The sequence below is a fragment of the Temnothorax nylanderi genome, unplaced genomic scaffold, assembly GCF_030848795.1.
Source record: "Temnothorax nylanderi isolate EJ_2023f unplaced genomic scaffold, tnyl_v1.0 TNYL_tig0137_pilon, whole genome shotgun sequence".
Taxonomy (NCBI): Eukaryota; Metazoa; Arthropoda; class Insecta; order Hymenoptera; family Formicidae; genus Temnothorax; species Temnothorax nylanderi.
In genome coordinates, this window is record NW_027249199.1 from 232229 (window position 1) to 260225 (window position 27997).

Below are 27997 nucleotides of genomic sequence, written 5' to 3' on the forward strand. Positions count from 1 at the left end.
GCTGTTGCCTCTCGGTTATATTTTCTCTTTTTCTCCATGAATATATCGTAAAAGTAGCTATTGCATATCGATGAAATTTATTCTCCATTAGTCGATTTCGCCAACATTTCACAAATTCTCGTTAACAGACGATAAATTGACCCATCAATTTTTAACGGTAAATGAGTTTTCGTTAAAAATAGAGGTGGTTCAACCAGTCATCAACGTTAATGGAGGTTCGCGAAACAAAAAAAATTTGCATTCAACATTTCGTAATCTTTTTATCTCTTACTGTATTGAGATAAACTTTGACATACCTAATGGTAATTCGTAACAGGTTTCTGAAATGTAGTGGGGTGTTAGAGCTTTAAATTATTTTCCTAAATTTGTATAAAATATTTCAAATATGCGCGCAACAAAAATGTGATGATAATTAATTAGTCCATTAAGCAGTACTCGTAACATGAAAGTGATAATATAAGTTAGTTGGCATTAATTCGTCAAGATTAATTCGAATCGCGAAGTGATAAAGGTCCGTCAATGATCCGGCAGGCATTATCTCAATCTTAATATTCTTATTACGTCGAATACTGTTATGTCTCTGGTGTCTCGTGAATCAGCAGAAACCGTCGCCGATTATGGCGTGGGCGGTAGCCTAATACTTTTGTCCACTGCTGATAAATCTTCCCTAATACCAAGTTACGCCATCGAATCGAATCCAATAACGACTTTCCTCTTCAACTTCGGAGAAGTCGAGCAATTAATAGCGGTCCTTTATCCTCTCGAATCGTCCCGATGAGAAACTTTCTCCAAGACCGTCGCTTTCATATCTATTGGTTCTACCGGTTACCGTGTTACATTTAATAACATAATACGACGGTCGCAAGAATTCTTTTAGTTACAAAAGGTAAGGTTCAGTTCAAATAAACCAACGTTGCTCCTGAAGACACAACGTGGATTCTTTTGATAATACTTTAGAGACCCACATTCATTGTACGCGCTTTGGTATTGTTGACGTTTTTACTCAACTCAACGATCCTCGTTTTTCATTTGCGTTTGCTCGACACACATCGCATTGTTCGTATAATATTACTAACATTTATTACTGTTATTTATTAATTGGCTAACTATACAATCGTAGTTATAAAATACTTTATAAAGGCAAAAAGGAGATAATTTTACGTCTTTAAAATTGATGATAAAAAATAAACGCGCAGATCGATATTAGATCGTTTAGAATAGAATTGCAATTTTTTATACGAATTTAGAAAAGAAATTACTGATATTTAATATGAAGAAAGATTATAGCGATGTGATTACTGTCACGTAATATGATGGAAAAATTATAAAATTGTTGATTATAGATCAGTGCTGATGTAATACTCACCTTTGACGGAGGTAACCAGGGTTAAGTGTTGAGCATTCATTTCGGCGAGTCGACGAATTACGTCGATCTGTTCCAGTGAGAGTTGAACTGCGTTTAACTGAGCGGCACCGCAAGGAACGTAGGCGGACCAAAACTGAAAAAAGAAGCAGATTATATTATTAGATTATTTAGAAATCTAGCATTTCTATGAAATTCAATTTAACAAATGTTTTAACACAAAGTCCTTGCGGTATGAATGTTTCAAATAAAAAAAAAACAACTTTTTTTTCTTTTTATATTCTCTCCCATTTTTCTCGTGCACGAAATTAATCGATTGAAAATATTTTTCGGAGGGAGAAAATGAAAAAAGGAGAAAGAGGACAATTGGTAGGCTTAATAGTGATATAAAATCTTGATATAAAATGGTTAAATCAAATATCAACGGAAGAAGATATCTCAACAAACTTATTTAGAAAAAGGGCACTTCTTTTTTCCGAAAAAAAAGGAAATCTGTTCATATAAAATCGTGTAATTGTTGGTTTATTCTCTCTTTTAACTCTCGAATACATTTCTAGGAGCTACATTGCTACAATAAAGCATTGCGGTGGAAGATATCAAATGAAACATTATTAATAGTAGCTTTCGTGTATTTTTTCGCGTGTTCTGATATCGCGTGACTCCGTATTACAAGTGTCGTAATATAGTCACGCCCAATTGCTCACAATGCTTTACGATTGTCGGCGCGATAAACGTTTCATTAACTCTTTACGTTAAAGAATTTGGGTTTTACTTCCGCGCTTAACAGTTGTTTTATCGCGTAAGGAATGTTATTTGAGGCTTCTTGCCGAGAAGGAATTTCACGTGAAAAATACCGATACTTTTATCTATATCTATCTAATTACTTTGCATAATTGAAAACATGATATTTTGATCGAGAAAGTAAATAATCTTGAGTCTACGGGACCAAATTAATTAAGAGAGAATTTAATATCTTTAATTGTATGCTAAGCAGTCTCTTTTGTATATTTTGCTTATAAAAGAAAGTATATATACAAAAAGTTTAGCATTCTAGGTCGATATTGATCGAAGAAAAAGTAATTAGTATACTGAAATTAAGATTTTCTTTCGATAAAATCATCGTAAGTTGTGTTTTCAAAGTTGCATCGATTTTAAACTTTGCTTGCACCAGGCGAAATGATCTAATTCCCGCGTGTTTACTTAATTTACGCGTAAACGCTCAGCCTCGAGTTAAACGTTCACGCAGTTCGGCAAATGTTGAATTCCTGGAGTTCGATCGAGCATTCGATGTGCGTCGTCGAACGTAATCGAACGTCAATATCGGGAAGGAGACGCGCAGGGCAGCAAGTTGTTGGAATACGGCATTCAGCCCGAATTTCACTGCGCTCTCTCGTAGAGGCTTTGAGAGAGCTAGCGTTACCAATTACTCGGCGGTCTAATTAACACTGAGTTACCGCGCGCACTGGCGTAAATATTGAATTTCAGTTCCGAGTATAGTCTAACGCGATTGGCATCCTCGATTCTCGCGCTGCCGGTCCTCTTCCGACATCAACGTTATTATACTAATCGCATGACATGGATGGGCAGGATCGCGTGCGTTCGGATAGCGAGGGATAAAAGAAAGCTGGAAAAGCGGAGAGAAGGTAGATAGGGAGAGATGAGAGACGAATCGTCACAGAAGTCTCATGCAACTCAAACGAATTCTCTTTCGACTGCAGGGGAAATCGGAGCTATCGTCTCGGCATGTAGCGTTTCACGAACGGTCTTTTGACGCTCGCATTTATCGCCGATAGTATATAAACGCGTTCTATGTACACTTCCGCGTGACGTTACGAACAGAGAGACGCATTTATATTTTCTCGCTATTATTTTGACTGCGTATTTGAAGATACTACTATGCGCGAGGGTTACATTATTCTTCTTATTGTTAGTGAATTGCTCGAGATCGTGACAATCGTCACAAATACTCGATGTTCGTAGGATCCTAAACGCATATGATTTATCGCTCTTGGTAGGCAAGTGAATTCACGGGCTATGTGAATTCAAATAATTTATAGTATTTTGCGCGTAATTTACACGGAGTGCGGATGCGCGTGACACGCGCGTAGACATCTTTCCGGTACATCGCGCGGCAGATGCGCGCGATAGAGGGTTATTCGTCACGGCGAAATAGACGTAGGGACGCTAATAATCTGACGCCGCTAACTGATGGAGTTTAGCGTTGCAAACAGCGAGCAACAGCGAGCAGAGGGCGGATCTGACGTTCCCTATCTTCCGGACGACCCCCGCGCCGCTGTAGACCGCGCGCGCGGATGATCGCATGGCGAATCGCAGTTAATAATGATATCGCGGGGGGGGGGGGGTATATACGGCAGATAAAGCCGTCCGACCGGAAAGCTACGTGCCTTCTTGCAGAAGGAAAGCAGATAACACTGACGAGATGGGGGGGGGGGAGGTGGTTCAAAACACGCGACGGCTGCCAACGGAATATCCGCTCGATAGCGGTGCAACGTTTTGAGAAATCCAGGGCGGAAACGTATTTATCGAAGAAAACGTATCTTGAGAGCGTCAGCGTGAACTCGGGATGAAGGATAAACAACGACGCGCGTTAAATGGAAGGCGTTTTGCTGTCGCTTCGCGGAATAGCGTCAAATTTTACAGACGTAATTGTGCCAATAAACACCACGGATACTCGAATTTATAGTTGTAAGTTGTAACTGAGAAGAACGTAATGGTGCACGTGCATCTTCAGGCACTCATACTTTACTGTCAACATGTACATATAAAAGAGTCAGCTAAGTGCCATTGTGTGTGTGTGTGTGTGTGTGTGTGTGTGTGTATGTGTGTGCGTGCTACTTACGAAAGTAGTAACAGATTTTCATCTTTAGCACTCAGAGACCTTTTTATTATTAATCAGTTCAACTAACTCTAGACTTGCCACTTTACATGCTGTTAGTTAAATCTGCCAAAAACTCGGTAAATGCACGCTGCTTGCTTTATGCACAACGTAGAGAAAATCATAATACATAGTCTCTTTGCGAAGGTGACGTCGCGCAGTGAAGGAGCTCTCGAAAACAAAGACGCTTTCAATGCGTTTCGCGTGCAAGTGCACTCACGATCCGTGAGAGTTCTCTCGTTTCGTATTCCTTCGAAATAGCCTTTTCCCGACGACGAAAATCATTTTCTTGCGCCCGAAATAGCCCGCTCCAACGGGCGTGCTTCCGTTTCGCGCCGGAAGGTAGAGAGAGAGAGAAAGAGAGAGAGAGAGAGAGACAGGTGGTAAGGATATAGTTTGGAGTAAACAACGACGGTACGGGGTTGCTAGTCCAGCGCGGCCAACTTCGTGGATGGAGCTTTCGTCTCGCTGATTGTCTTTTATCGCTGTTCTCTCGTTGCAAACTTCAGCAATCTTTTCGCGGTCACGGTACTTTCTCCGCGTTTTCGACGGAAGTTAAGGGGCGGAAGAGGGTGGTAAAGGATGGGGGGAGTACTAAGCGGGCAGGAACTCGGTTTCCGTCCCTGTGTGCGCCCCAACGAACTGAGAAGAAATGGAATTTCGTCGCGCTCCCGCTGCGGGGAATTTGTTCGTAAACAGGATTGCCATTGTTAAGGATATCTACCTATCTACGTACCGTGGAGTTCGCATCGCGCACGAACGCGAAGTTTGAGTGGCTCGACCCGAAGGAACCGGTTTACTGCCGCAACGAATGCGCCTCGATACACTCGCCCTCGCAAATTACACGGCATTTCCTTGTTTCGTTATGTCGTTTTTACCGCTATACTTTCTGCACGATAGCTCGAGGGGTGGAAAGGATAAACCTGGTGTACGGCTCCTTTTTTTAGTCGTAACGGTCCTTACTTGTATTTTTGTAGAGGTAAACGGAGTGAATTTTCTTTTGGCAAAGGTTTGCTCTAAAAACTAAAACACTTCATCTCGCTGTCATTTTCATATGGAAATACGGCGATACTAATAATCCTCTGTATATTGTGTATTCATATGGAATTTATTCGTAATGTATCGTACGGTTGAACTCAAATTAAAATTCTATGGAAATAAAATTACATTTCCGCCACCACAAATAATTGAACATACAATATATATCGCAAAGGTAATAATAATGTCGTCATAATTAATATGCTATTTATTATGTTATCTCGTTTTACTATTTTCATATTATTTTACGACTGTGTAACCATAAAATGTTAAACAATGTTTATCGGTAATTCTAGTGCCGTAATTTCAAGCGCAGGACTCATTTTTATCCATGAGTATCGATACTCTTTATATTGCCGCGAATAAAATTTATATTTATAATTACTAATGTCGAGTAGTATATTGTATCTGATTTTTCACATTTATGTACAATCTTTTGATAATATCGATAAAACCGTATTGACAGTAGATTAGGTATCCTTGAGTCAGAATATAATTGATTAATTTCCATTAATTAATTGATGTGAGAGAGCATTTATTGGCGGATTATGCTGAATTCAAAATACCTCATCAGTTCATGCATCGAAATTAATCGGCTAATCATTAATAACATGTACATAATTAACAATAAAGCCATGCTACGTGTATATTTGATCGACAATTGCAATAGGATCTACAAGACTAGTCCAGCTTATTAATTAGAAACCATGTGTTAATGTCCAAAGTTCAATCTTAAAGTTATATCGTATATAACATTATTGCAGGAGACATGTATCTGCTTTTATTATCTAGACGTTCGCACTTTTTATTATAATAAATATATTATTCTTAAAAAGAGAGAGAGAGAGAGAGAGATAGATCTGCGCATTATGATTAGTTTCTTTTTCTTAAAACAATTATTCCAGAGAAATTGCATTAAAATAAAATTGGAATATTTTCTCATATGATTTCTGTCATATGTACTTTTTACGTTTGTTGTTATAAACTAATTTTGATTCTACCGCGTCAGTTTCGTGTAGTTTAAAACAAAAATTGCTGATTTGTTAACTAGCATGCAGCAATCTCTGTCCTTTGTAAGCGCGGATCCATCGTGTCTCATCAAAACGCAGTTAGTAAAATTTTCGTCGCTTGCGAAAACTTTTCCGTCAACTACCTCGCGATTCCTGCCATTCCTGGACGCTTTTCTGCACCGCTCCAGGTTTGCGGCGCTTTTTCGTGGCGCTTTCTTCTCAGCTTCCCGCAGAAAACGTGCGAGAACCATTTCGCCACCAAACTCCGTCCGCCATTCTGCCGGGGTGCTTTTATCTATGCATAAGTACTCCCCTAGAGCCTTGAACTTTGCCGTTGCAGATTTCCGCCGCGCGTTAATGCACCTTCGATTCGTTCCCGGCTTGTTTCGTTGTAAGCTCCCCGAAATGAGAGCGAACACCCGTGGCGTGATAAATTGGTTTTGCAAAGTAAAAAGGTTTGCGCTGTCTTCTCGAGAAAATTTGATGTACGGTTCTTCGACGCTTCGAGGATAACGCAATATTGTAGAGATTATCGCGATGAAGAATGCTACGTACCAAAATTCTCATCCAAAAATATCAACGACGATTACATAAAATGCGAAAAATATTTAATTTGTTTTTTTTGTAATAGCAAATGTGGAAATCCATTTTAGCAGACTTAATCGCGTAAAAAAGTTTATAATAATGTATTTATATTTCGAGGATATCGATCAAAAATTATTTTGCGTTCGTAGGAGAATTTTATCATTATTCTCGGGAATAAATATTTTAAATTAGTACGTTAATTTTACATAGCTTAGGATATATTAAGATTTTTACTATCGATAGCTGCTTTCAAACAGTAAAACTTTGAAACCAATGCTTTGATATTTGCCATAGTTTAACATCTTGCGAGTCAATTCAATTCTCGTAATATTACGTAGGTATTACTATGTATGTATTATTAATTATTACTATTTTTCGCGTGATGAATATTTATCGCATTTATAATTACGTGGCGACGCTAATGAGATCACAAAACGCGACGCATTAGATGCGCGATAATCCATTTGTCGAGATACGAAAACACGCAAATTAATATTGATCTGAGATTAGAATATATTCTTGCTTTCGCTCTTTTCGCCGACGCTAATATAATTTGCTCGGTAATTCCGCGATTTACAAATGCGATTATTTCAAACAATTAACGATTGCCAAAATCCCGCACGGTTGTTTAACCGTCTCTTGTGTTTAGCGATTCGTGAACGTATCGAGACGACGTTTATCCATCGAAGCGGATATTTCGCGCGATTCGTAGTGGGCATTGACGATAGGGAACGAAACTCGCAAGTTATTTTATTTCGTCGCGATATTTACAGGCGACGATTGCCTTTTTTAACAACGGTCGGATTAGAATACATTTTTGCTCTCGCTCTTTCCGTCAACGTTATAGTACAATTTGTTCGGCAATTTCGCGATTTACAAACGTGATCACTTCGAATAATTAACGATTGTCAAAATCCCGCACGGTTTAACCGTCTCTTGTGTTTAGCGATTCATGAACGTATCGAAATGACGGCTATCCATTAAAGCGGATATTTCGCGCGATTCAGAATAGGCATTGATAACAGGGAACGGAGGCACACAAGTTATTTCGTTTCATTGCGATACTTACGGGTGACGATTGTGTGTGTGTGTGTGTGTGTGTGTGTGTGTGTGTGTGTGTTTTTTTTTCTAACGGTCGGATTAGAATATATTTTCGCTCTCGCTCTTTCCGTCGACGTTAATACAATTTATTCGGTAATTTCGCGATTTACTCGTTCAAATTATATCACGCACATAGGCCGGTACTCATGTTGAAGTTGGCGTCGGCGTTGTATATTTTCAAACATTTGATTGCGGTTTTATTAACCACTAACTCAATTCGCGCTGTCTCGCGGTATATCAGGATAAAATTGCCAATTCCATTTATGAATTTTTCGGTCATTAACAAAACTGTCACGGCTATAGGAAACGGATCGATTTTGAGTCGTAATACTCGTATCTCGTACGTTAAAAAACGCCCTGTCATTCGAAGTTTATTCGCTACCGTGCAGAACGCCGCGAGTAATTAACAAATCGCATAGTTCGTGTAATTATGTTTATGTGTTTTCGTGTGTGAAGGTTGTGCTATGAAAAATCAGCAATAGAGAAACATGAGAGGAGGAGGAGGCTCGGGGAAGCATCTGGCGACGGCGGAGCAACCAAAGGGTGAGTATAATTTATTGTTTACTTGTTACATATTATACGTTGTAAAATTTATTATTTATCGAACATTCGAATATTAATATTTTTATTTTTTACACTTTGTGTAATATGATGCATATGAAATATTTTTCATTATTTAAAAGATAATACTTTTTTCATTAAAATAATTAATACAATATTTTTAAGACTTTCAACATATACATTTCTGTGGGTTATTTGTATGAGAGAAATTGATACTTTTACTCATTAAATTTTAGAAAAGTTTATGCTTAAGAAAAAATTTCTTTAATTTCGGAAATTTTTAAATCTCTGTTAAATGTTTATTTGAATAATAAATATAAAATTTAGTACATATAATAATTGTATTTTAAAATATAATAATCTACTATTATAGATAATGTTCTAATCTGAATATATTTGTATTTTATTTTTATTTATATTTGTATTTTACAGATCAACGTAGTTGTGCTACAACTCCGCTGCTGCGCGTAGTGGTGAGTTTAATATTATTTTTTTACTTAAATTTGGGGTAATGGATCCAGAGTGAAAAAACATATTACAGATATAACAAATGTAACACTTCACGAATCCATTGCCTTAAAATGGATGGACTAAGATTGATTATTGCTAATATTTAATTTTATTATGTGTGTGTGTGTATATATATATATATATATATATATATATATATATTGTATATATGTGGTATATAATTTCGTTTTGATTTATTATATTTATTTATTGTATTAATATGTTCGAGAATATGGGCGAGATGACGATTGCGCGCGCGAAATGATATATTTAGATATTGTGTGTATTTATATAAAAAATAAAAATATGAATAACAATTATTACTTACGAAACAATAATAGAGAAATATTGTTAATATTTGGGTGTTCTTTATTTTTCGTTTTTTTCTATTGGTTTAAATTGGCGCAAGATAACAATATACTTAGAAATTTTATTCAGCACTCATATATATTGAAAGTATAAATATAAAACATACAGACTATATTTCATTGCTACAGTATTTTCGAATTTAATTGAATGAGCTAATGACGATTAATTACATTTATTTATGTAACGCGCCAGTTTAACGTTAATCTTTCATAGTCTATCCATATTTATTGGTGACTTGATTTTGCAATACTTAAAGAAAAGTGAAAAGTAACGTGAGATTCAATTGTTGTTTCCTCCTCTTGAGAGGAGTAAAAGAATTTTTGTATTCAGATTATTTATAAGTGGATTAATTAGATGCCACTTATGTTAAAATGTTTGAAATTGAAATAATTCTGTTATATTGAAAACAATTGGATTGGTTTTTGTAATATAATAACGAGATATCGAATATCTCTTGATGATTTTAGTAATCGTTTCGCTTCTTAATCGAGTTGTCATCTTTAATCAAGATATACTTATTGAACGTGCACGTCTCAAGATATAAAACTTTATTTCGATTATCTCAATTGATACGCTTTTAAAATGAAATTTAACTAACGATTTAAATTGCGGGCTTAAAATAAGTATTCGCAAAAAAATCAATCTCGCAGATAGAATAACGAACTTTGTGAGTTTTTTGATCGCACTCACAGAGATCGTGCGACATTATCAAGATCGTAGGTTTTATTATTGAAAGTTATCTCAGAGGGTGAAAAACCCCCTCAAGCCGTTCAAGCGGACATCCATCGAAAATCATTCTCGAAGAATAAAACTGTCGAGTATGTTTTACTATCCAGTATAGCTCTTGCAGAGCGGAGCTCTCGCACGAACAATCACTGAGAGTCGCACTTAAAGTCTACATCCACTGTACGCTTCCGCTACAAAGAATCGTTCTCGAACGGACACGCGTTGCTAGCGCTTACATTAGTAATATTGATTTACAGCGGAAGGCCGTGGAATACGAGTCTTTCCGCAGTTACAGCTTCTCCGCGTTTTCGTCGGGGTTTTGGAGCGGAGGTGAGATGGAGGGAAATGATTCCGTATTCAGTTTCCGAGTTCTCTCCCTTTCTCTTACTCCCTTTCCGCCATTTTCTGAGCAAGCTTTTATCCGTGGACGAGCACTCAGGGGCAACGAAGTTCGTCCGTATGGACGTGCTTATCGCCGTGCTCGGGCTCGCCATTAAGGGCGAACTCCGGCTTAACCCTCGATGGATTTGTCGTAGGGCTTACGTGTGACTATAGCGCGTTATTTATATTGTTGCCAGTCGTAAAATTGCTAAATAAATCGCGCGACCGTAGATATCGCGGTAAATCATATCTGACAGGCCCGACGCGACAAAGTTGTCCTGTAACGCGAATGGTTGTGCGTAAAATTTATATTGCGTTACGTCAACGCGTATATCTGGAAGGGACTCGACGGCGCGGATCGATACGCTCTAGATGGCGCATTGTTGTTTGATAAATATTAATGGTTCAAAAGTGTGTGTGTCACTTTTTATAGGGAAAAAAACGCGCTCCTGAAATTGATACGCAAATGGCGCCTGTTCTTTTTACACCACCGCGTTTTGTTCCATCTTGGAAAATAATGGCGCCCGGAACTCACAACATTTCCCTGCCTGCCGCCCTCGTCGTTGTTCTACATTTTCATCTCCCACTAGTTTCTTTTGTGCGAGCGCACTTTTCCTTTTTGTTATAAATTAATGGCGAAATTGCTTGTTTACTTTTTTAATTTACTTTCACAGGCACGTTACAAACCTTGTTTTTTTTTCTTCTGTTTTTTTCTGTTTTTATACGTCTTTGATTACTCCTATGTAGTATCAAAGAATTATTAGATCTCCGAGATGCAAACGTGAAAAAATGAGGAAGAGAGAAAATCCTTTTTCTCTTCCATTATAATCATAAATCCAATTATCGTTTTCACTCATGTGATTATTTCGTTTTTTCTCATTTTCATTCTCATACTCTTATATCGGAATCAAGAGTGAACTGATAAAAACTATTAAAAAATAAACGAAGAAGAAGTTGCCACGTTTACGCGTTTAGACTTGTTAAATACTCTTATCGACAGCAAGTCAATCGAGCGTAATCATAATCTTGATTTTAGTGCGATAATATGCATATTTTAACGATAAAACATGAGCATCCGTCGCATCACATTAAGAACTCAATCTTTCTTTCGGATCAATAAAACTCGATATTACTCTCGGGTAATAGTTAGCGTTGGACGCGTTGCTAAATAAAGAGAAAGAGAATACCGGCCAATTTCTCTGGTTACGCGCACTCGGTCCATTTTAGTTAGCCCTTTTGTCGCGAGGTTTCACTTAGTCGTTTTCAATCAGATTTACAAACGAGGTCGGAGAGCGCAACGGACGGAGTTTTCTTTTATCGGATCTTAATATTTATCCGAGTCCGGAAGAGAGCGAAAGGACAAGAGCAGCCACGGGAAACTAAAAAATTGAATTTCACGGGCGCGCCCGCTTCTCGTCGGCGACAATGGTCGCGCCTTTCATCGGGATTGTTTCGATAATTGAATTAGAAGTCGCCGGTATCTCCGGCGGAGTTTACTAGAGAGAGAGATAGAAGCTTTCGCAACCGTTTCATAACGCGCCCGGAATTCCAAATCCGATTGCTTGCACTGTGTCTCGGGTTTACGTTCGGCGTTTCTTTAGTTTTCCTTTGTTGTGGCTTGAGACCACGTCGCCGCATCGCGGTATTCACATATTTAATTTTTAAAATACTTAATAAAAAAATTATCTGTATTAATTATGAGGCTTTATCTAATGGGGAAGATAATTAAAAAATATCCCTATTCTATAGAGTATAGAGTTTATATTCTTTTATTATTATATCATTACTATATTCGCATATTTTATCGAGAAAATAATATAAAAATGAGTTTGCAGTCAATTAGAGGTACACTGTAGAAGGGTTAATTAGGCTGTACATTGAAATCATGTATGGGATGAAGATTGATTATATGCGTCGATTATGCGTGTTAGTCCACTCTGCAGTATGTTAACATAGTAGACATGTTGCACACAATATAGTGATGCATGTAATTTGCAATAGCTTTGTCGGAGCGCTATCAATGGAGGATCAGTGTCCCAAAATTTAAAATCCATTTCGATAGCTCTCTCTCCAATAACATACATATGCACCTCTCAATATTTATCACGTCTAGTTAATCCGTTTGCCTTTAACCATAATGCCTTTAACCAATTTAACTGTTTGCTTGATTTTGAAAATCGCGTACATGTTTCTGTAACATTTAAATATCTTGCAACATACTTGGAGTTTGCTCTTGCTTATCTTTTTTATTATTGTTCAAGATTTTAACGTTCTAAATTTCTTAGCGCGCGTGGTTAAAGCTGATTTAAAAAAAAATCAATATTTTAATATAATTTTAAAAAATTATTAATAATAGTACGAGTCTTACATCTTAAAACAATCATAAAATATAATAAATTTAATTAACAAAACGGGCGAGATAATGCAATGTAAATGTATGAAATATTGCTGCAAAATAGAAAATTTTACATGAAATTTGTTTATCTTAGCGTTCAACACATTTATTTCTGTGAAAAATGTAAAGAGTTCTTACATCCGAAGTTTTCTGCTATTTCTTATTTCTGCGCTACCAAAACTAAGCGCAACACTTGAGATTCATCTTTCTTTTCCTCGCCCGCGCACGCATTTCTAGCATAAATTTCCCCATCTTTGCAAATTCTCTCTTCCTTGGATATATTCTTCTTTCAAGCTGTCTACATTTACGCTTTGTAATGAAATCTGATTCCGAGGAGAAAAATTCAAAGCATACCCTGACTGAGCTCAGTCCCATCGTCGCGGCGTCGTCGATAAAATCCACCGTCAATTTGTTAGAACAGCGCGAGTTGAACGTTGATAGGGAAATGAAACGTAAAACCGTACGACGGGGGATTGAAAAGGTGGTACAGAAGGGGTCAAATGATACGCCGCTGCAAACGAATCTGATTATGGCGCAACCGCGTTTCACTCGACGTTACTGCCGTGCGACGAATCGCGCGATGAGCGCTATTACCTTTTGTCTCTTTCATCTCGTCGAGCACTCGAAGAAATCGACTTTCCCGCATTTCTTCCATTGTCTTTGTACATACGTACTTCTGTCAGACGTTATTTGGTATCGAGAGAGACAAAGAAACGCGTTCTGTTATTATGTCGAATCAGAAACTTTGTGATTGATAAACGGTTAATGTTTTCTGTAAACCAGCGGATTAGTTGAATCCGCTCGTGAAAAATACAAATTGCGACGAAATTATTTCTATTTTAATACACGCGATTGAATAATAACGCCATGGAACTTTTCGTTAAAATTTAATTTAATATTATTCTATATCCAATATATTTTTAAAATTTTGGGGGAATTTTTCAAAAAATTCGAAGAGTCGCGCGTAGATTTTATGATTGCGCTTTTATGTCTTTATGTCGCGGCATTGATTTTTGCGGAATGACTTCCTGCGCGACATATGTATAATCACGTAAAACGCAGGACCTCTCGCTGAAGCGAACGAGCGATTATTATCATCGCAACGAGCTCTCGGCTTTATCTGTTGCTTGTTCTTTCCCGCTCGTAAATGAACGCGAATCATTCATATATATCGTATATCAAACGCTCCTCCTTTCTTCCAGCGTCGCTCGATCGCCAGATTGTGCTTGTGTGTATCGTAGCACTATAAAAATCACGATACCCAAGCACAAAGCACAACGACACAAGGTGGAGAGAGTATGCCGTAAAGTTATGAAATCGGTAGGTGTCAGGAGACCGCCTCCGTTAGTAATAACGCGACGATGAGTGTTTTTATTATATTTCATAAGGTTATGATATACGTGGTAAATATAAAAAAAAAATTTAGCGAGGGGATATTGCTGGATTTTTCGTGAAATGACGAAACTTGGAGAGACAGAATGAAAGTAGCGTGGTATGTGCCTCGTGTAATTCCCGTTTCGTAAAAAATTGAGCAATTGATGATACAATAATGACTAACGATATTATTTTTATTTCTTTTCAAGGTTTAATAAGCCTATTCATATTACTCGAATCGTATTTCGTAAGATACGATGATATCTATTTTTATCCATTTCTTTTCTATCTCCCGCGCCCTACGGTATTATAACTTGATATCCTAATCTCGGAAACAGGCGCTTGACGGATACACGTAATTTCTTTCTCTCTCCCGTAGGGACATGGATGCTGTTAGGATACTAACGATACTTTTATTTCTACTACAAGCTGCTAATGTTGTCGATGTCTCTGTCATGTAATCGATATATTGATTTAATAAGGGCATTGCACATTTACAATAAAATAGCTTTTTTTATTAACTGAAATATTCTAAATTTATACGTTATCTTTCTACATCATTTCTATAACAGCTCTATTTTTGCATGTACAATACATTGTCTGTTGGATGCATTTGTGCTTGATGCACTGACGAGTCTATCGTACTTGATGCGCAATGCATTCGGACGAACCGACATTGTAGTACGTTTTCCAACGCTGCAAGAAAGCGCAATTTTTCGATACCAGAAAGAAAGTGCAATTTTGCGATGCTGAAGAGAAAGCTGAATTTTTCGATATTGAAAGGAAAGCACCATTCAGCGCCTCGAATGTGCCAGTTCTGATATTAAATATACAATATTCGAAAATATGTGATACAATATATATATATATATATATTTTTATTTGTTTTATATAAAGTGATTTTTGCATGTATGTAGCATCGAATTAAAAATTAATTAAAATTATAAAGTTCGATGAACATCGTAAATTCTCTAATTTACATATCACGTATAAAATAAGAGTTGAAATATTTGTTGTGCGGATTATGTAGGCATCTAATAGCTATTTCTAATATTTTGTATTTGGCCAATAGACAATCCGAGCGTGAACGTGCAATCGCGCGCGCGCGCGTGTTTCCGCATGTAGTGATTTCGCTAATTTCGGATTTCCATCGCTGTGAGATCGCGCAAACACAGGGTCACTTATTGTTAGTTCGTTTTGTGTAAAACGATAATATACATACCGTCTTATAAATTACGCTACGGAGATGGAGGTGAATTATGAATCGGATATCCGAGAGGAGTACCGGAATTTAGATTGCAAACTTGAATTGCGCAACTGTGGTATTCTTTGGCGAAGTAAATTATTTAAATTTCACAAACTGCATATGTAAAATAATTTATCGTTCGTCCGATATATTTTGCATACGAAATAATTTAGCTTTAGATTTGGCGAGCTTCACATAAATGATTTTAATTATGATTATTATTGAATTGTTGATATAATAATGTCGAATTATGTAGCAGCTTGAAATTGGTAACTGTTTTGAAAAATTGTTATATAAATATATGTATAAAAATATTTAGAAATTCATTGATCACGAGTATCAATTAAACACTTGAATGAATATAATTACAATTACAGTTTTACGAAGAGAACAAAAGCTTTAATTGAGTTTTACTTTAATTGAGTTTTGATACGTGAAAAGCGGTTTTATGAAATTATTTAAAAAATAAAAAAATAGTTCGACCTCTGAATTTTATTTTACATTGTATAAAGCATACATTTGTAAAGAATCTTTCTCTCTCCATATACCGCGTGTATCATGCTGCTTCGACTATTTCTATAAGTTCGATCATTTATTAAGCAGTGTCTTACCGGGTTGAGAAGCTAGTTCTCATAACCGACAAGAAGGTAGCGAGCCGGTATAAATAAATTTGCAGAATGCAAGGCAGATGTTGAGCATGAAAGCCGCGGCGGAAAATTCGAGATAGCGGAAACTGCTATCTCTTTTTGCTAACCTATTCTTTCGACAATGTTTATCCACTCTGAATTACCGTCTAGGAATTGAAACGTAGACTCTATCTGCCTCGTATTGTCGAATTTCATGCGCATACCTGATTTTCTGTAGAGGACCTTCACGATATATTGTTTACTACTTGAATGATGCTCGTACGAATAACAGTCCACTATTATAAGAATGCAAGATTTTTCTTGCGAGATAAGTTTTCGCTATTGAAACGTACGTTTTTGCGATCTACTTTGAGCTATTTTGAAAGAGTTAGTTCGCAAGAATTATAAATGAACCGGACGATACGGATCGTAATTCGAATCAAACGAGAGAAAAATAAATTTTGATATTTTCTGCTTTTGTCGAGAGGACATATTTTTCTACCTTTCGCGAGATTCGGTCGGGTACTTTTCGATCAGAAGAGAATTAGATAAGAAAAGAATTAGAAATCCTGTCTCCATATTTCTTGTGTCCCGTATAGAGCCTTGTTATATCTCCCAGCAGAAAGAATCGAAAATCGAATTTCACCAGCACGCGGAATTTTATTTGCGATCTTAAAGCGGATGGCTTCGGTGCCAAGTTACAGATCGGGGTAAACAACGATTTGGCTCGCTCCGGTTGCATAGGCAGGAGAAATAATAGCGATGAAAAGACTTCTCTCTTTCGTTCGCTTTCTCGTTTCAGCGTTGGATGAACGAGATGGAATTTTTTCGTCGCTGTTATTCCACGCTTATGTAACGAGATCGGGCCATTTCGCGTTCAAGAAGCGTCTCGCGTTCCTTTCGATCACGATGTACCCGAACGGGTCCGAAAACGATCGACGTAAGTCATCTTCCGCGTGATGCCGGAAATGAACTTTTTGGCGGAAAGCCCGGGTAATCAATAATATTCTTTGCGAACGGCACGCGATAAAATACGTTCGTTATTAGCGCGGTGCACGATCAGAAAATAGGAAGAACATTGGGAAAATAACCGGTAGTTTCCATGAGAGAAGAAGAAGTGCACTTCGTTAAATCGCTGATAATGGCACGTCTGAGTTCGAGATCGTCCAAGTAAAATAGCTTCTTATATACGAGCATCATTGTCTGCTCATTTATGGATGGAACATTCGTAGACGGTACTTTATTCCCATATTTGAAGGTATTTTAAAATTAATTTTATAATTAGTTTTTTCCGTAAATCAGCGTTATTTATTGGAATCATGTTGATTGTCATGTCGCGGTCATAGAGTACCTCATTAATCATCATAGCCAACAATTAATCGGAAACGTTGGCAAACTGTCGTGCTGTACACCCTCGTCAAGTTGATGTCAAACAAATTGAAATATAATACACATACGCAGTGTCAATATATCGCGCGTGTGTAAAAAGATAGGTTTTTCTACGGGATGCAGCGGGATGTAAAACACAACGAAGCGGCGCGGCGTTCTGTCCGTCATTAAATTAAATATCGACCTTTTCTTCCGAGGAATTTAATTTCCCCTCTATTTCACTGCCCGTCTAATTACCCATCCTCTATGCTATGAATGCAAATTAAGCGAGGCGCACAGCTTCCTCTATGATCAGGTATGCATCTTTTCGGGAATACCACCGGGGAATACGGGAGGTCTGTTCCCGCGGAATGGCCAGGTGCGGCGCTATTATCCAATATGACCTAATTATGATAGTGGTACACCGACGTAGCGCCAAGCGCCATGCGTTCGCTACGGACCCGCGTAAACCAGTCCTGCATGCATCAGCACCGCACGCCGATATAATACCCCTCTCGTAATAACGACCAATTCGCGTTCCCCGTCCACCTTCCTCATACCGCGCGCCGCGCCGCGCCGCGTTCGCGTTCCTCATCGGCCGAGAACGTAGACCCGTACGCCGAATCCTATCGATCCGATCGAATTGATTGACGTATCGACACCTGTCGCCGCTCTACCACTGACTTTCGTAAAACTTCGCATCGCAATCGGTTACGATTCCCCCCTTCGCAAATATCGTGATAAACATGCCCGGTCGACGATTGACAACGAGCTGAGAGAAAGCTCGCAGCGTGAACTTTCGATCGCCATCAGCGACGGCTAGTATTTTTGATGCTAGATATTAAATCGAACTCTGCATAACGTACATTGCGATAATAAGATTTTGAAATGCCCTAAATAATTTATTTTGGCTTTACAAGCTTTCGGAATTTCTTGAATTATTTATTTTACTACATTTTTCACACACATATTAGCGTAGAAAAACTTACAATTTTATTGCAATTTTTTAATATAGAAAATATTTATTTAAAAAATTAAAAGTATGTAACGTTTAATATTATATAAAAATTAAAAATTCGCTAAATAGATAATTAGCGACACTAGTGATTGTTATCCTTCGCCAATAATTTTATCTTATAATCGTTGTATTTGACAATGAATGAAATTCTTGAAGACTATTGTTTACCGAAGATAATCGATCTTTATAATGTTGTTATAATGTTAAAGTGTCTTCTCATAGAAATCAAAGGTGAATAAGGACATAGACTAAATTCTGACGATTTTCAAAAGTGATTGACATATCGACATCTGCTATTCAGTTGATATCATCATTGTATCGTGCAACTTTGATACTTCATCGATTTTTTTTATTTTGTGCAAATAGATTTATTACAAACGTCGATGCAGAAAACGATTTTTAAACTTATTTTTATTATAATCGAATTACTGGGATTAATTAAAACTTAATAACACATCGCTATATTTAACATAAATTGTGTGAAAATTTCGGATTAATCTCACGGTAATGATCACGAGAATTTAATTTAACTGCAGTTTCGAAATATAATAGAATTCAAAGGAATAATAGAATATTTAGGATATTTAAAGTTTCAATAAATAGAATGCAATGTAGTAACAACGTATACGGGATGTAGCCGTAGGTATAGTCATACAAATTCAAGTGAAAGACAGGTAACAAGAGGGACAAGTGACAGGTCGGTTGCCATTCTCGTTCCTGTAATCTGAAATGTGATTGATGGATCGACATCTTTGATCAAACCGTTTACTCTAATTAATTTAGTTTTTGATTGCTAATTTCAAGGAACGATTTTGAGAGCATAATTCAATTTTCCCACAATTGCTCTTAAATAATTTATTCAACGAATAGTATTAATGCAGATTGATATAATTGATGAAATAAATTTATCTTTTTCGCGTGAGTCAAGACTTTAACAAATTAGTATTTAAGTGTTAAGCATTTCATTGGGAACGAATAAATGTTATATAAGATTATAAACTTGCCTTACAGCGAAGTTGTGGTGGTACAATGATACTTTGCAGTTTAATCGTAAAGCAGCTACTCTCTCTCTCTCTCTCTCTCTCTCTCTCTCTCTCTCTCTCTCTCTCTCTCTCGAACGATCGCATCGAACTTTTCGCTGATGTTTAAAATTCCATCCGGGAAGAGCGAATACCGTCAATAATAAAATCGCAAAGTTTTTAATTAAGTCACCTACTAATTCTTCGTAAATTGGCAACAATGTTTCGGTAATGAAGCGCGAATGATTCGCGATTAATCCGCCACAAGTTGCGCGAACGAGGGAATTAAAGTAAAAAGAGGGTGTTAGCAATAATCAACAGTTTATCGGCGCTGCAACAGTCGGTTCCCAGAGGAAAGAATGCTCGCGTTACATTTTTATTGGCTGATCAAGGTGCAAACAAATTAAGTCGAAAGGAGACAATTGGGAACTGAAACAGGATGAGAACTGGCCGGGCAATTTCGGTGATCGCAATATGCCAAAATAAAATCTTTGAATTATTGAAATGTTCTAAATTATAGGCACGATTTCGTACCTGTAATTTAACATCACATTATAAAAGTGCTTAAAAATAAAAAAAATCACTACAAGTGCACTTGGACTTATAATAACAGTTCTTTGCCAGTTTTTTTTTATGTCAGTACATATTTACAAGCGATTTATTTCTTACTCTTAAAAATAAAAACTTATTAAAAATATACTATTATGCATTTATTTACACTATTTACAGAAAAGTAAAAAGGAAATTTTGAATGATTGATATATCTCGTGAAGAATGGAACAAACATTCTATCTTGATCGTATGTATAAATGTATTAACTTGTGTTTTAATGATTTTTTACTGAAATCCAGAGTTTTGATTATGAAACTTTCAAACTCGTTTAAATACATTCGTGCAAAACGTGTTCGCGATAATATAAAGAAAGTTAAATAGGAATGTTTGTACAAATTGATTCTCCGGCTTTCCCCTTGTAAATTTCAAGATGTTTTTCTAAATTTACGTTAGATTACATGTATCGTTGACATTCAAGTACTGATTGGTAATGAGAAATTTTAATACAACTTGAGAGCTCGACGCGAGGTGCACGCGAGTCGACGTAATTAGCGCCTTGATAATCGAAGCCTAAAGTTTCCCCTCGACCTTACCGGCCCATTGACACTGGCAGCACCGTTACCAAGTCCGCCAAACTAACCCCCACCCTTTCGACATTCAAATAGTGTCGGTGCAAACTTGTCCAAGTTCCGACTGCAGCACGAGCTAGGTAGAATACGTAATGAGTACGTGGGCTCTTGACTTCGGACTATTATACGAGCCGGCCCATTATGACTAATCGCTCGGTATGCCTCGCTATCGGAGCCTCGGGCGAATATTCGCGTGGCGAACGAAACTTATACACATACAAGAATCACAACTCGTTATCGTGGATTTGTGTTCAAATAAACGTGATCGAGAGTTTGTTCGGAACTGAGAAATGTTTTTCTCAATAAATATCTCGGTAGAACGTTAATAACGGAATCATATGACAAATAAAAGGGCAAATTATTATATACTTTTACGTTTATATTTTGCTACCGTCATTATAATTAACGATGTGTGCACTGATAGACAGAATCCTACAACCGCGCCCTAACCGGGCTATTTAACGTTCAGTTAAAGTACGCGTACGGTCGGATCAGGCTCTTACTTTACTACTCCACGTCGTTCATGGTGAAACGCCCTTCCTGCACGAGATCGAAAATTCCTAGATAATTTCTCGTCACGCGATCATTTCTCGTGGAGTGGCCACTCACTCGGGCACGATCTAATTTCTGGCTTAATCTCGAAGGCGCGGTCCGACGATGGGACAGGATGTGAATGCGAACGGTCATACGCGCAGTCAGGATGCGAGGAGATGCGAGAGCGAAGATAGAAAGCGGAAGGGGGGTAGGGCAGGGGGAGTTTAGGTATTGGCGATTCTATAGCGATGTATTAGCGCCACGATTGCCGCCAGCAGCCTCGGCCTAAGTGAATGGCTCTGCCGAGGGCTTTGCTGATTATGGCGTCGCCATTGATCCAGATCGAAATTGGCTTGCCTCTGTCATGGAACGTGCCCAGAGGACCATTAATATCCTCCGCGGGCCAAGAGCGAACGGGCGCGACGCCGGTATCGATGACGGAGATGAGAGGAAGAGGCCAGCTAATCGCAAATATAGCCGTAGACCGAGGTGCGAAGCCGTTGCCGGGATATATCAGCTCATTGAGCGATTAAATAATCAGCATCCAATCGTTTGTCGTATTTATCGAGAGTTTCTCTTTAAAATTCCAATTATAATTGTGTGTGAAGAGTAAAAAAGTACTTGTATACCGAAAACGCTTTAGCAGAAAAATGCTCGAATAATATTTTGTTTGGAAAAAGTAGAGAGAGAATATTTTTCAGATGTGTTTTCTGCATGTAAAAAAAGAATATTCCCTCTCTACGATATTTTAGTAGATACATCAGCATTAATGTATAAATATCTGATTTTTCACGTATTTTTAAAATACACAGTATTTTCTTTTTAAGACCGCAAAAAATAAAAATGTATGCCATTAATAATAAAAAATACGACGCTTCTGATACATCCATTAGAAAATATAAAATATATTTTATATTTATATAAAAAATATATATATTTATTGTAATATAGATATTTATATTTGTAAAATATCTATTTCAGCAACTAAATTTCAATCTGTAAAAGAAAATACATGAGTTTTTAAATAAATTGTTAAACGTGAAATACTTTATTATACTGATCTTCTGACAGATAATCGCAAATAATTAGATAACAGATAATGTTTAACGTTAAACAGTCGATCAATAATAAAAATAAAAAAAAGGCCAGCTGATTTATAAATCCTTTTCTATCGTTAGGAGAATGACAATCCACTTGTCTGTCTATCGGCGCGATTGATAAATTGTTAGGATTAAAAGGGTTCACGATCAGTAATAAATGCAGTGTCCTCGGAGATTGAATTTGACGTAAACCGGCAAAACTGGAGCGAAATTCTCGCGCGCTCTCGATAGTCTCGATCGTGTTTGTTTACACTTCTACTTTATCCGCTTGTCGCTTGATTAATGAGGATTACAACGGACTATAAAAAATAAGGATATACTCCGTGTTTGATCGCGCGAATTATATCGGGGATATAAAATTTATGGACTACACACTGTAATGTGTTGCTTCGAAGCGAGTAACAGGTTATAAATATCGAATCGGGTACAAACGCCATTTCATTTATCCATGAAATTTTCCGATATAGATAAATTATGCAGCATCGGAAATACGCCAATAATAGCAACGGATTAATTTAGATCATTTATGAGCCTTTATGACTCGCTTTTACGTCGCTTATTGCTCTTTTCAATCCGATGAATAACTTATTTGCGGAATAAATATCCTAGCGCTCGCGTTTACAACCAAACAGAAGTATCTAATTTTTGCGTCGAAATGATTCAAAACAGAGAACGCAATTATTTCACCAATCAAATCGTCTGTATCAACGATAATAAAAATATGCGTTCTTGTATTTTAATTAATTTGTTTTATTTTAATGCAGTTTTTAAAATTGAGTAAATACTTGTAGATGCTTGTAATATTTCTCTCTTACAAATGTTTTATATGTAAGATGGAAAAAGCTGATAATTTACAATAATAATAATAATGAATCTAATAAATTGCTACATTCGGTCTACTTTATTTAAAATACTAGTCTTTAATACTGGTTTATTAAATATAACATTTGACAGCGTATACAGAATTTTGATTTTTTCGATCGTACAACAGAATTAAATAGAAGACAATGTCTGAAGCGAAAAATTACGTGACAAGTGAAGATAACATATTGCTTTCGACAATTGATCTTTTCCCGCTCGAAGCTATAATATGACTCTATATTAGCGTTTATCGGCTAATTGAAGTTTTCAAAGGTAGTCATTTGTTAGATTGGATTAAAAATTGAGTAGTTGCTGAGGATCAAAGGAACCTATTTTCTGCCGTTCAAGTACAACGGATTCTATACACTGGCTTATTGGCGTAGGATATCACCGCATACGATGTATCTTTCTTTTTTAATCGCGTATCACCAGATAAACCAGCGATCGACATTTCCACAGAGAAAATATAAATGAGAAATTGTTACCAACTGTTTTCTAAATTTTTAAATATGTTGGAAGAAAATTACATTTTTTTTCTTAACAATTTAAAAATTACTAAGATTTATCGGAGCGGAGGTGCACGGATTTCGGGCGAAATTTTTCGGGAAAGTGGCTCTAAAATGTGTTTCTCGATACTGAGAATCAATTTTCGTTGCCGGTATATATCTTTTTCGGGACACCTCGTGGACGCGGCGATGAAGGCTCGAAGTAGATGATGCTTCCTTCCTCCGTCTGTATCTGTCGATTGCCAATATCTCGGCAAGACGGCAAGAGACGGCGGGATCGAACAGGCAGGATTCTCGATTCCGATAAGAGTTAGTGCTCACTTGTTGACCCGCTTCGACGATCGTAACTTATCGAGATACAAGACCGACGATTGAGAGAAACGACGTGCGGCCAGACGCCGAGAGTCTCGGATTTATTGAGAGGTCTTAATAACGTCGCGCGTACGACGATTTTTATGGCGACCGCGACGTGTGCGGATAGATCGACGTCGGCGGCGGTTTAGCGTTTTTTCAGTTTGAGATTCGCGGTCGAGAAATCGCGGTCGATTAAGCGTCAACGGTTTACATCTCATTGAAACGATTGTCACATCGTTACAAGAACGATACTCGATTCGTCGAGACGTTATCACGGTAAATCGAGAGAGTCCGCGATCGCGCATCGATCGTGCATGGGCAGTTCTCCATAGCAGTTCATGTAGTGCCATTAATTAGTCGCTTATTAGCTGAGTTACGCCAAGTGGCATTGTGCGGCAAGTAAATTTTCTGTTTTATCGTTTGTGTGCAAATCATCGTTAGGCATTTCGATTCATCGTTCGGCGCGATCCGATTGGATTGTGCGCGCCCGCGTATAGTCGAGTAGAATTACAGACGCCGTGGTGCCGGCCAATGCCGATCTGTTACAACGAATAGCTACAGATAGAACTGATAATGAATTGGAATTGTTTGCAAACTGCATGGGCGCTTTAGCAACAACGCGAGTACCGCCATTCGCTACAATTGCGCACATAGTTATTCCGTTCGAATAATATGTTTCGATAATTGGAGGCTTTTACGGCTTGGGTCCAATTGGAATTGCACGTTTCTATGCCACACTGACGGGTCTCTCCGTTATCGATAAGGTCGACCTGTCATATTCGGGAACGCGCGCCGCGGCGAGCGTCTTTGTTTAAGTTGGATTGCTTCCTTTGATATCTAATTGTCCGCAATTGAATATCATTCTTAGTACGGTGACAGGTAAATTCGCTGCTCCAAGATAGTTTTGGCGTGCCGAAACCCTTGTATCAGCACCGAATCGTCGTTAATCTTCTTACCAGCGTAATATAAGAAAATCAAGGCTTACATTTAAACCAAACGATTGAAACGATTTTCTATTAGTAAGATTAGTATCTTGAAAGAATTTGTTGTAGCAAAAAATATATTATCTATTCCGATATCATCTCGCGATAAATACACGATTTTAATACATTCTATTTTTATTCAATTGCTGATGACTAACGTATAATGTTTGATAATTTTGAGCGTTTCTCATTACCAATTATTTTTGATAAAATAATGTATTTTTGATTTATAAATGTAACGTAATACGAATTAACATAGAAATTGCGATACGATACTAAAATTCAGGAATAAATGATGAGCTTTTGCCAAAAAAATGGAACAGAAATAATGGTCGACGGAGAGAAAGGGCGGTGGACCTATAACGAATGCTGTGTTGAATTTACCTGTGCACCGACGAGGCCAGCGCGTAATCTAGGGATGTCCGTGTGACTCCAGTCTGATCTGGCCCAAGGGTCGACCCTGCCGAGATCGCTGCTCAGGTTGACTTCGCCAAGTTGATTGTGTACGAACTTTCTGACGTTCCAGGGCAAATCGTTGTGCCTGCGAATTAGAAATATGAGTTTTAAAAGAATATTACGTGCAGCAAGTACGATATCTTGCGATACTCGGGAGTGTAGGTGAATAATTATTTTTGATTAACTTGAAAATTTGTGATATGTTGCAATGAGATGCTTTTTATTCAAGTATCAGTTGCGGAACATTATATACTTGAATAATAATTCGAAATGTATAATGATCTGTATATTACAATGTTACTTGAGGTTAATAAGCAAGATTGAATCGAAATGAGATTTATTTGATTTCGAGTATTCGCGAGTTATATCCATATCATTACGCGATGTAAACATATGATATGTTGGAATAATTACTTGATACATTAATGAGATTGTATACTCCGGAAACAAGACCGTATATATTGGGAAATTCAGAGCGATTTGTATTTTTCGAATGTCTTTGTATATTGAAGTTTTTTTAAATTCTGTTTTACGTTTTACCCGCAACACGTTTTGCGAGGTTTTACCTACGGTATTTTTCAATTCGGTAATAAACTCACCCGTCGATCAGAGGCACTTCAGTGAGAATCCTCCTGATCACGTCCAGCCTCTGCTGGTGCGTGGCAGGCGCGGATTGTAATAGAAACGGCAGACAGAGGCCTCCGAGGAGCAGGACGGCCACTAGGAGCAGGACAGGCGCCAACAGCCGACACCTCCTGCGAGGACTCTCGTCTCTGCGATCCTTGCTGCTGCCGCTGCTAGGCGAGTCCTCGCACGGCGGCGGTAGTCGCACGGTGCCGTTGCAAGGCGCCACGTCTGGCAGTTCTGTTAGGCACGTGGTCTGAAAGAAGAAATCCGAAATTGCACGACATTCTGCTTGCCTTGCCGCCGGTGATCTCGCTGAATTATTAATCTCGTTGAAGAGGGAATTGTTACAAGAAGTCGAAGAGCGATTTTAACAGGTGTCAAAAAAATATTACGATATATCTGTTTAGTTTATGGTAGCGATTTTCGAACATTTTTCGAAAAATTTTCTGAGATTATATGTATAGATTTCGTAGATGATACATCTTTAATTCCGAAATTTCAAAACTCACTTTGATAATTTAATGAAACATACGTTTTTTCAGGCATCTTTTTATTAATCATTCAATATTAAACTTGCTATTAAGCTGTTAGGTTATCTATAGTTAAGATGCATGTCGTCATGCCAACTCTTTCGTCAATCTGAATGATGTATGTGTAAGCGGTAACTAACAAGTTTGCGAAACAGATCTCATTCATGGAGCAGAGACAGAACATTTGTGTTGGTTTAGTATATCGTGCGCACGTTCGAGATATTTGCTTGGCGAATTAATTAATTTGGTTAATAGCTGCCGCCGAGATTACATGCTGCTATCCAGCGGACGCGCGTGCACTTGTGGAAATAAATAATTACTTATCTGTAATTTCGCGTGCGTTGTAAGCGACACTGCGGAAGATTAATACTTCCCGGCTAACTGAAGTCAAATACAATATATGTTGTAATAAAATAAAGCGCGACCGAGTATTACGAGAGATTTTAATTAAACATATTTAGACGCATTAATATGATGAAACACTTTTTACTGTTACAAAATTGTAACTATTTGCACATTGTATAATTAATAATATATCTTGGCATTATCGCAACATATTGTGAAGACAGATATTAATCGCGCTTCTCGCGAATAATATAATTAAATATTAATTATTTTTTCTTTTTCTCGCGATATTAATATAATTAAAAATAATAATTAAATCTATTCGATGAAAACTTCTTGCATTATTTGGCTAACGCATTGATCTGCTGTTCTGTTTGCAACGGCATTCGCAAAATTGTCCTAAATCTTTAAAATATTGCTAATATGAGCTTTGTATAGCTAGCAGGGATATAAATCAGCTCTCTCGTCTCGCACACGTTCGAGACTTTTCGACGTGGGCGAAACGTATCCGAGCGAAGTTAGACAATCGCGCGTATTAACGACTATTTAAGTGTCTTTTAGAAAGTGCATTACGCTAGTGGCGCATGCAGCGGAAACGGACAGCACGGTGGCTGTAACCTGTCCGCGGAAAAATACAACCACCGCGGATGGAAGTGCAACCTCGAAGGAGGGTTGCTGGATGAAAGGAGGGCTCCTCCGCGGCGTCACTGCGACGCTCTGCAGGCAACGCGCGGTAAACTTTTGTTCGCCCTCCTTTCGACCACCATAAAACACGTTAACGCCTAGCTACGGATTTTCCGCGTGTATATATATATATATATATATATATATATATATATATATATATGTATAGCATATAGTGTAGAACACAGTCGCGAAAGGCATTGAGATACTTGGCGAGCCTCTGGGAATTTTCTCAGTTTCTACAGTTGTC

General features: G+C 37.6%; 1 protein-coding gene across 1 annotated transcript in view; it reads right to left on the reverse strand.

Moving 5' to 3' along the window:
* LOC139777070 (dipeptidase 1) overlaps positions 1-27997 on the reverse strand; it is a 98189-nt gene that overhangs the window by 25727 nt on the left and 44465 nt on the right. The window contains exons 3-5 of the mRNA XM_071714267.1: positions 26161-26441; positions 25490-25646; positions 1367-1499 (exon numbers count right to left, since the gene is read on the reverse strand). Of these exons, the coding sequence (XP_071570368.1) occupies positions 1367-1499; positions 25490-25646; positions 26161-26441 (571 nt within the window). The remainder of the gene's footprint in view (positions 1-1366; positions 1500-25489; positions 25647-26160; positions 26442-27997) is intronic.